This window comes from Rhipicephalus microplus, chromosome 7, assembly GCF_043290135.1.
Source record: "Rhipicephalus microplus isolate Deutch F79 chromosome 7, USDA_Rmic, whole genome shotgun sequence".
NCBI lineage: Eukaryota > Metazoa > Arthropoda > Arachnida > Ixodida > Ixodidae > Rhipicephalus > Rhipicephalus microplus.
This window is the reverse complement of record NC_134706.1, coordinates 42,865,120-42,875,931: the sequence shown is the minus strand read 5'-3', so window position 1 is coordinate 42,875,931 and position 10,812 is coordinate 42,865,120. Positions and strand designations below refer to the sequence as shown.

Below are 10,812 nucleotides of genomic sequence, written 5' to 3'. Positions count from 1 at the left end.
AGCTATTTAACGTTATCGCGTAGAAATCGCAAGGCATGTAGTACATCTTTTGTCTGGTCGTCCATCATGCTAGTTGCGCAGTCACATCGGACTGATTGCCTTTCAGCTATAGCGACAAAGTGTGGAGCGAGAAAATAATGGAATGCGTCAAGGTAATGTGAAGCAGCGGTCATAGTAAATAAGCGAAATCAACCACCCACCGGTTGGCCGCGGCGTTTCTTCGGAGAACCCCACCGCAGACACCAGTACGAAGTAGCTTCTTCTTCTTTGTTTTCTACAAAGTGTCTGGCTGCCCTTAAACCGGAAATCTTTCATACTAATCCTTGCTAAGGTATTCTTCTCAGTACAGAAAAAAAGACGCGAAAAAGAAGAACGTTTAAACAAGGGTGATGGCTTTAAGTGTAAAGACTGTACTAGTGTTCGGCCGGTACAGAAAACGTGCCGTGTTAGTAAAAAGTAGCGTTGACGATTTATTTGCGTGAATATCATTTGAATTCACGTTAAGAAGTGGGTGCTACCATTCTCACGAACCAACGCAACGTTACTCTACGTGGAAGTGTAACGCGCGCATTCAAGATTTCATCTTTTAAGTAACATAACTAATCATGTCTATGCAGAAAAATTACCTCATCAAGAGGACCGCTGTTGTACTCATGATTATCGCGGCCGACACTGACACAGAATTGCGCAATAAAAGATCGGTTGTACAATTAAAAAATAACGACAATATATAATAAATATAAGGCAGAAGGCAGAAAAAAACGCAAATTAACGTAAGTTACTTCAGTCTCACTGAGCGGTAATGCATAAGAACTTTACCAGATGAGACCATTCTGCCTTTGTTTTATTTTCTCTCCTAATAACTTCTGGCTCATACCAATTAGGGGGCTCGGCACACTTTCCATTCAAAGGTTCAAACGATATAAGTGCTACACAACATTCAAGACTGCTTCTTCTTCACCTCTTTTCATGACTCTTACCCAATGCAGGGTATTGGCCGAGTGTTAGGTGAATTTCTTTTGAATTTTTTGAAATACTTCTCGTATAAGGAAGAAATAGTTACTACAGCAAAATTATTTATGGTATATTAGTATTGAAATGTATTGAAAGGAACTGAAAAACTTTTGCGTGGCCACACAAGCATTGGACTTCCTCTTTTTTAGCCTGCTGCGCTCATCTGGAGGGCAGCTCTAATGACGTTAAGTTCCCCCACTCTGAGGACGAGAGAAGCTCGTGTTAGAGCAGAGGCATAATGGCTGCTATTATGCAAACTATAGGTATAAAAATTCCACTGCAATGGTTGTGCAATTTCAGGAAATCTTATGTTTTGCTGAAGATTCTTTTGCCGCCATGTGCGTGGCATATTTTTAGGGTTGAAGCTCCTTAGGTTGTGGGTCTGTCCGTCCTCCGATGGTGTATGAAGCCACCGGTGGCGCACACTCGAAAGAGCAGTCCCTTGAATGTCCGCTGGATGGCGGCACTTGTATATGAAAAATACATGATGAAAAGATGCGAGATGGCTGTACTTGAAGTGTTCATTAGATAGACGTACGGATGGACATATCAACGCGCAGACAGACAGAAAGGCGGACGCATTGACGGACGGGTGGATGGACAGACAGACAGAGGGACGGCCGCATGGACGGACGGATGGATGGACAGATGTAAAAATGGACACACGGACAGACGCATGGAGGGATGGATGCACCATCGGTCACACGGATAGACGGACATATAGACGGGCGCACGGATGGACGCATGGATGGACGGAAGCAAGCAGGAATAGGCGGACGAAAGCACGGATGGACTGACGAACGCTTCGCCCCACCAATCATCATTTCCTCCGGTGATTTTTTTTTTTTTGTGCCCGATACCTCTCCTTTCCATTCCCACGGGTAGAGTAGCAAATATGCTATACTGGAATGACTAACCCCCTGCTGCGTGTCCTTTTCTACCACTTCTTCTTTTTTTTTGTACTGAACACGGGCCATCATCATGAAAACTGCGCGTGGCGCGCGTATGTAGCCCCTGAGTGCTCAGATAAAGAGGAAGACGAACTCGGCCGTTATTCTCGCCATCAACAGCATTTGATTTTCACCGGCGATCCAGGTGTAAACATGCGGGACCCGATGTATTTCGAGAACTACGGCACTGCTTTGGACTTCGAGGTGGCCAACAAGGGCGAAAAGGTTCTGGTTCCCAACTTTCTGGTGAGAACGCTCGGTGATCATATTTGACGCAACTAGCTCAATTTAAGTGGACGCGCTCAGCAAATAACCACTGTGGTAATCGCAAACTCCCTTCCAAAAGTATCCAGAAACAGGGTCCCACTTTTAAGTACTGTAATAAAACTGAGGCTTGTTTGATAATAACAGGCGTAGAGGCTATTTAAATTCAAGCCAGCGTAAATGAACAGATATATCGTCCCTGAAACTTTCTTAACATACATCCGTGATTCCAAGTGTACACTCCAGACATACTGGAATGTCCATGCTCACTTGAGAGTCCGGTTTAAAGAAGGCACAAAATGCGCTCATTCAGAGCGTCATAAAATAAAGTGGACTGATGTTTATTAAAAAAAAAGAAAAAGTCACAGCATTTCCGCAAAGGCGAAGCAATGAACGCGATGGCACCGAATTGGTAGGTGACGCGCAGAATGGCAAGCATATCGGAACGTGCCCCACGTTTCTCACGCACAAATGACGCATGAAACGTACTCGCAAGTACCGATAAACGCGAATAAGCGTCCCAGTTGTTACTTCGCTGTGTCTGAAAAGCACGCCCTTTTCGCACATGGAGGCTGTGCAACGATTGCAGTGTTTTTTTTGCGCCCCGTAACTACAACAGAATCGTTCCAGTGCAAGCCTAACGTCAGAGAGACGTATGATCCTCCCCACTGGGAGATAAAGGCGTGCGAGAGATTGTTCACTCCCCTTCTCTCCGCAGGCCAAAGTACGCGTGAGAAGTGAGAGTGGCCGCGCGTGCTCATTGCGCCATCTTGCTGATAATGCTGAAAACACGGTTCCCCCCCCCCTTTTTTTTTCTCCGAGATTCCCGATAATAGCGGTAAGTGGTAGATATAAATAGGTTGCCGTTTGAGCGTTCAAGGAGGTACTTACTCCTCGTTGGCTCAATGATTAATGCCTGCATTTAGAACGCGGAGGTCCCACGTTCAATTCGACGCACCGAAATCTTTTTTTCTTCGTGCGTTTTCGTATATAGAATACGTATACATATACGGTGCATGACATCGACGCTGACGCCTACGCCGGTGGTGAAATCCAGCTGAGAGTGTCCATATAATTGCTATCGCAATAAAATGCACCCACATTGATAACCAGTTGGCTGTGCAGACAGAGCAGTGCAGGGGGAGCTGCGTAGATACGATAAAAAAAAAAACAAGACATAGCGACCCTTGACGATGGAAAATAGCTTTCAGTGGAAAAGAAGCGCACCTGAAATAGGCATACGCAATGAGGCGGAGATTATGGGCAGTTGAAAATTATAGTGAATCATTTATTTATTTATAAGGGTACTTTCAAGGCCCAAAGGCACTACGGAAAGTAGTGGTGTAAACAATTATAAGTACATTTTAAATAAATTAAAAACAGAAAGAAACAAAAACGGAAAAAATATACAGCGCATTAAGTACGGTGAGCTTGAAGTCCTTTAGGTCCGTTATACAGGCGATGGAGGCGCGAAGGTTGTTCCAGGAATTATAAGTAACAATAATTTGTCTTGCAAACCACTCTACCAGCGCATACGTTTAGGTTTTATATTTCAATCTACTTTTCGACGCCACCCGCAGGTCGCGGGATCAAATCCCGGCTGTGGCGGCTGCATTTCCGATAGAGGCGGAAATGTTGTAGGCCCGTGTACTCAGATTTGGGTGCACGTTAAAGAACCCCAGGTGGTCGAAATTTCCGGAGCCCTCCACTACGGCGCCTCTCATAATCAAATAGTGGTTTTGGGACGTGAAACCCCATGAATCAATCAATCATTACTTTATTCGACGCCATCTCAAAAGATTGTGATTTTTAAGAAACTAAAGTTATGCTTGTTATGTTCACGTTCAAGTGCTGCGCCCAACTGCTTGTGATGTAGCTACGCGAGCACTACTCAACACAGACGTGCGGCACCGTTTCCGAATTTTCTTGCACTCTAACTCTGGGCATATAGCGTAAGACAAATTGCAGGCAGCGAAGACAAGGTTTTGATGCGGCAGATGCAGTGAGCAGTACGCAAAAGTATTGAAGCTGAACTTACACATGGAAGCGCTGAATACAATCTGTTGTAAGCGGCATTCTCTTGCGCGTGTGCGGAATCGTCATCCTGAGTCCCTTGTTAATTTCTATTACTTCACGATTCTCAGGTATTTATTTGAATGAAGCAAAGAATTTATTTTTTAATATTATGGCTGACACTATTTTAACTTCTACTGATATCGAAAGCAGTCTCACTAAGAGATACGTTGATATAGTATTCAGAGAGCGAGCGAGATTGGAGGTAGAAAGGTATGACGTCCCTCTTAGTTCTATGGTTTCTTAAAAATACTGACTAGAGAGCACTGCACCATCGAGATCGTTCAGCCATAATTAGAACAAGGGACTTGGTCAGTCATGCTTGCGGCTTTTAATGCGTATACGACTGTAATTGTTTGGTGGTATGTATGGCTTTGCTTATTGTGTTTTATGTTTTATTTTCTGGAAAGAAAAGGACTGTGATCTATTGTGAACCTGTAAAGCTCATTCAAAGCTCTGCGTAAATCGGTCAAGATGGTGATAGCGGTAAACTGATCGATGAACTTTGTTTCTAGACAAAGTTGCTGTAGGTTAACCGAAGTTGCATGGAACGGTGAGAAGATCTCGTGGAAACCACTGTACTGCACATCATTCTTATACTAATGAAATCGCCATGCCCTGCAGCTCCTGCAGCCACTTTTGCCAGATTTAGTTGTCTACGGCACTCGACATAGCACACATGGTTGGGGCCGCTACTTAAGCATGACCTATTTCCACATGGAAGGTGTACTTGGTAGTACACATTCCGTTTGTCACACACTGCCAGGCGCAGTCGTTCCTTGTAAGACGGGATTTCGGAAGTGTTGTGGTTGCACATTCACTTCCCTTTGGCCTTTTGCAGGTCAACACGCTAGGTGCCATTGTAGTTCTGATCACGTGCGTCGTCGTCGCCAGCGTTGGCGTCGCCTCGTTTCGTGGTGCCAAGCGCCAGCATGTGGTCACCTCAGAAGCATCGACGACGGTGCTGTGGCTGGACCCCATCGATAAGCTTGATCATCACCTGGCCGAAGAGTGGCGCACGTACATGCCGAGCCCCAGGCCAATCCTCTGCTTCCTCAACCGCGAGGGATTTCTCAGGTATGATTCTGTGTTTCTCAAGCGTGCCCGTTATGAGTTGTAGATTTCATTTGCTGCAGGGTGCGCGAAAAGCCAGGTGCCTGATATAGAACAACAATGTGGCTCTCGATGTTGCACTGGTCACATGCGCATATGTATAACCTTTTCATGACGTTGGAGCGATTGTAGAAGCGCGAATGTGGTGATGTAAGTGGAAGTTTTTATAAACTACCAGTGGGTATAGGTTAGCTAGAAAGGGCGCCTCTAATTGCTGTTGCACAATAGCTCTCTTTACACGACTTTTTTACAGCCTATAATATTATTATGTTTTTGTAAGGATCGAATTTCTCTCAAATTCTCCTTGTTCTCTTTGTAAAGGCCACCTCCAGACACATTGATACTGCGCCAGTTCCCGGGCTTCTACTGCAACGAGATCGTGTACAACGGGGTCACCTTGGACAATGCCACGCTTCAACCCCGGGCTGACGCCACGGACGACGCCATAATTTACCACCTCGACCAAGTGCGCAACGCCTTTTACCCTCACTGGAAGATCGTCCTCAACATCTTCGTCGGTGAATATGCGGCGAAGGAAATGCTGGGTGGACAAGAAAAGTTGTTTGGCTCCCTATTCGCCTGGCTAGAGCGTCACCGCGCCGTTGACGGCGTCAACTTCGACTTTGCCGACGACGCCTTTTTCAGAGACGCGGACGCCTCCAGTGATGCCGTCTCCCTCTTCGCCTCGGCCAAGGCGGATCCGCGTTGGGGCAACCGCACCTTGTCCGCCATGATGCCATACGCGGCGACGGTTCTCCTGCACGAGGAGCTGTCCCTCACCATCGACCGCGTCCTCGTGAAGACCCACAATCTCCTGAACAAGACATCGGTGGCGACGCAGCTGGCTGCACCGCTTGACTACGCCGGCTCAGCGCACCGTCGCCCCAACCACCGCACGATCATGGGTCGCCTCGAAGGACTGGAAGACAACCTGGGGAAGAAGACATGTTTCACGATCGCCCTTTCGGGAACTGTTTTCACGCTTAAGTAAGTCATCTCTACCCATGAGCGTCTTTGTTACAGCGTCTACGAAATTTTGCTTCCATGTGACTGACAACAGAGCATTACTAATTTTGGCCACTGCCCTTCATGGCGGGCCAGTAGCTGCGGTTCTCAGCAGGGAAACTGAAGGGGGTGGGTTTGTCTATGGCAGTTACGATTGTATTCTGGTGTAGATGAATGGTTTAGGCCTAGATGTACTGTGCGATGTCATCTTTCGGTAAAGAATGCCAGATGCTCAAAATTTTCAGAGCCCTCCACTACGGCGCTCAAAATAGTGATATTGCGGTTTTGAGACGCCAAACCCTTTATGTTATTATAAAACGATGGTTCGGGCTACTTGGCAGACATTTTTGCAACATTTGTGGGCACATCTATTAAGAAAGTAGGATAGAAATAAACAGAAAGTAGCTTGTGTCTGTTTACTCATATCTCATATTATGTGGTGGTGCGCAAGTAACTTTACCTCGAACAACGGAAAGTAGACGCATGCTTTACGCATACTTAAGAATAAAACTGACAGGCGCGAGAGAGATACTTATCAGTACTAGGATAGAAGTGCGCCGTAATCATTAATCAATCTTCCGTGAAATGGCCCTTGCGCCACAAAACATCAACATAATCATCAACGTGATCATTCCTTATTAACGCAGTAATTTTTGTTCACCGCGAGATGTTCAGTTGTTGTGTGGTAAGGAAGTAGGAGTTGCTAAAAACAAGTGCTGTTGATCCTTAGTTCTGAAAGCAAATAATAAAATAACATTCACCTTTATTTTGATGCTGTAAAGACCGTGGTCGCAGAAAAACACTGGAAAATAATCTCGCCTAATATAAATACTGAAACATTTATTCTATACTTTGCTGAATGACTTGAGAACAGCTTGATTCACAAGTGGCAGCTAAATTCGGTATGCCGTATTTCCTTGAACTGTCTTTTTTAATATAACCTAATGCTAATATTCGAAAACTGGAATTTTAAGCCACCATACTCAGCCTTTTTGATATTATACATGGACATGTGTGAGTGCAGTGAAGTATTGCGTTAGGCACGTTGAGCTGGCGATTAAGCGACCCCACCCCCTCACGCGCTCATTCAGTTATTTTTTATGTTTCTTGACCATCTTCGCTCTGCTTATGTTTCTTTGTCTCTTTCCTCAGATTTCTCCTGTATTTTTGATCATGTCGCCTACATTCAATGGCCTCTACTACACTGCCTTCGCCCCCCCTTTATTCTTTTAACCCCCACCTCATCACTATTATTTCCCTTTCTTTCGCGCCCCTTTGCGTAACCATATTATGCATTACTATGCTTACCAGGAGTTTCTTGACATATTGCTGCTTTATCTGGCACTTACCTGCCGAGTTAACTGTCTGCTACAGCGTATTTACTACAAGCCTAATTGAAAGCACTGAACACCACTCCTGGGGCATCTTATGTAATCTTTTTCTTGATATTTCCCTGATGCCACAAATGATTTATGATATGACTGCACTGCGAATACTGTATTTATACAATCAGGTATGTACTTTTTCTATGGCCCAGATCTCCATCAAAGTGTGACGTAGGTGATCCCGTGATGCCAGGACGCCCTGGGAAGGCCTCCTTCTCGGATGTATGCACCGACGCGCCCGACCGTGTCAAGAACATAGAAGACGACGTCGCCTACAGCTCCGAGAACTACACGTGGGTGTCGTACGAGGACCAGTTCACCGTCTTTGAAAAGACCGCCAAGGTTCTGCGTCACTGGAACCTTCTGTGCGTCGCCGTGGTCGACGTCGACCTCGATGATGTCCGAGGCCAGTGCGGACGCGCCTATCCGCTGCTGAGGCGCATCTACGAGACATCGTACATGCTCAAGTATTCGCCAGAGTGATCTCTTCTCTGAGTGTGAAGTGATTTTTTGGGTGTTTTCGAATATAATTTGTGTCTGCGCAGATCTTTCTCGCCAGACTGTTAAACATGGTGTCGTTATTTTAGGAGGCACACTAACAACGCATTTCGTTGCTTTAAACTCGGGGTCGCGCCATCTATGGAACTTGAATGCATATAAACAGAATTTCCTGGTGCCTCTGCAAGCAGACGCTAGTGCCATTTCCGTGAGGTTCAGGCTGTCGCAATCAACGTTTATATAACCGCTTTGGCGCCATCTATTGAATGCCAGTGTAGGCCACTACAATTCACTGCCGCCTCGTTGATCGGCGACTATGGGGCGCTGGCACCCGCACTCATCTTGCTTTCCTTGTGAACAGGGCTAGCAGTACTAGTAATAGTCGCCGAAATATTGCGTTTCAAAGGTATTTTCATATGGTAAAACATTCTGAGTTGTAAACAAGCAATAGAAGGCTGGAAGCAGGAGTGGCGTTAAGGGAGGGGAGGGGGGAAACACGGGAAGCTGAAGCCCCCCTTCCGGAATTTTCCTCAGCCCCCCTTAACACTCCCCCAATAGCAAACATATTTCTAACACAACGCCTATTGTCACCGCCTTTCATCCCCCCTCCTTCAATGAACTTACTGTGACTGCCCCTCCCCCCAGTAGAAAAAATGACAGTGGCTTAGCTCAGCTATGCCAGGATATACGTAGCGTTAGCAAAGGTTCAGCTCATTATTTTTAGCTTTCCAGAGTGTCTAGTTTTAGCTTGATTATCATGCTTACTGCTGCTGCAATGACACACGAATATTTATTTTGCCGGGCAACTACTTCGGGATCCGATGAGTGAAGCTTCTCCGCTCTACTGCACCAGAGTAGCGTTGTGGGCTTGTTGGTTATGCATTTGAAAGAAATTTATGTAGCGCGAGGCAAAAAAAAAAACGGGAACAGGAAGGAATAGACAGAAAACGGTGGAAAAATTTTAGACCATTATCATCACCGATAAGGGTCACCTTTTGTTTGACGTCACACTTTGCAACGAGGCGCTATATATAAGCTCTTTTCGAGTAAAAACTTCCCCATGCAGTTGCGTTGGCTTCACCGCACGAATGGCCAGACCTGGTTCAAAAATTTTAGCCATTTATCACCCCTTATAAGGCACAACTTTCGTCTGGCGTCACACCTTGTAGCGAAGTGCCATCTATGCGGTCTTTCCGTGTTAAATGTTCTCCAAGTACGTTGGCTTTACCACATGAAGGGCCAAAAACGGTAAAAAAGTATAGCCCCTTATCGCCCACGATAAGGTTCAACTTTTGTATTACGTCACACCTTGAAACCAAGCACCCCTGGTGCATTGGGTTCACTGCACGAATGGCCAAAAATGGTCGAAAAAGTTTAGCCCATTATCACCCCCAATAAGGGTCAACTTTTGTTTGACGTCACACCTTGCAACGAGGCGCCATCTAAGGGCTCTTTCCGAGTGAAAAGTTGTCCTGGTACGTTAGCTTTACCGCACGAAGGACCAAAAACAGTCGAAAACGTTTAGCCCCTTATCAACCCCTGATAAGGCTCAAATTTTGTCTGGCGCCACACCTTGTAGTGAAGCGCCATCTATGTGGTCTTTCCGTGTTAAAAGTTCCCCTAGTACGTTGGCTTTGCCTCACGAATGGCCAAAAACGGTCAAAAGAGTATAGCCCCTTATTGCCCACGATAAGCTTCAACTTTTGTATTACGTCACACCTTGAAACCAAGCGCCCCTGGTACGTTGGGTTCACTGCACGAATGGCCAAAAACGGTCTAAAAAGTTTAGCCCATTATCACCCGCGATAAGAATCAACTTTTGTTTGACGTCACACCTTGCAACGAGGCGCCATCTAAGAGCTCTTTCCGAGTGAAAAGTTCTCCTGGTACGTTAGCTTCACCGCACGAAGGGCCAAAAACCGTCGAAAACGTTTAGCCCCTTATCAACTCCTGATAAGGCTCAAATTTTGTCTGACGTCACACCTTGCATCGATGTGCCATCGATGCGCAATTTCTCAGTTCAAGTTGGCCCTGGCACTTTGGCTTCACCACACGAAAGACGAGAAACAGTAGAAAAAGCAAACTATGACGTCAGAAAAAATTTGAGCCTTATCGGTGGTGATAAGGAGCTTAACTTTTTCGACTGGGTTTGGCCATTCGTGCGGAGAAGCCAACGTACGAGTGCAACGTTTAACTCAGAAAAATTCAATAGATGGTCCATCGCTGCAAGCTGTGACGTCATATTAAAGTTGAGCCTTATCGGGTGTGACAAGTGAACCAACCCTTTCGACCTTTTTTGACCATTCGTTCGGTGAAGCCAACGTACCAGGGGAACTATTAACTCCGAAAGAGCGCATATCTGGCGCTTCGCTGCAAGGTGTGACATCAGACAAAACTTGAGCCTTATCAGGGCTGATAAGGGGCTAAAGTTTTTCGACCATTTTTGGCCATTCGTGTGCTGAAGCCTACGTACGAGGGGACCATCCAGCTGGGAAAGTGCGCATATATGG

General features: G+C 45.9%; 1 protein-coding gene across 1 annotated transcript; it reads left to right on the top strand.

Annotated features, from left to right (window-relative positions):
- Positions 1 to 2,117: 2,117 nt before the first annotated feature.
- LOC119179245 (uncharacterized) lies at positions 2,118 to 8,350 on the top strand. The gene is made up of 4 exons (XM_075869987.1): positions 2,118 to 2,210; positions 5,143 to 5,378; positions 5,736 to 6,401; positions 7,957 to 8,350. Exons 1-4 carry the CDS (start codon positions 2,118 to 2,120, stop codon positions 8,285 to 8,287), a joined length of 1,326 nt encoding a protein of 441 aa, XP_075726102.1. The 3' UTR covers positions 8,288 to 8,350.
- Positions 8,351 to 10,812: the final 2,462 nt, after the last annotated feature.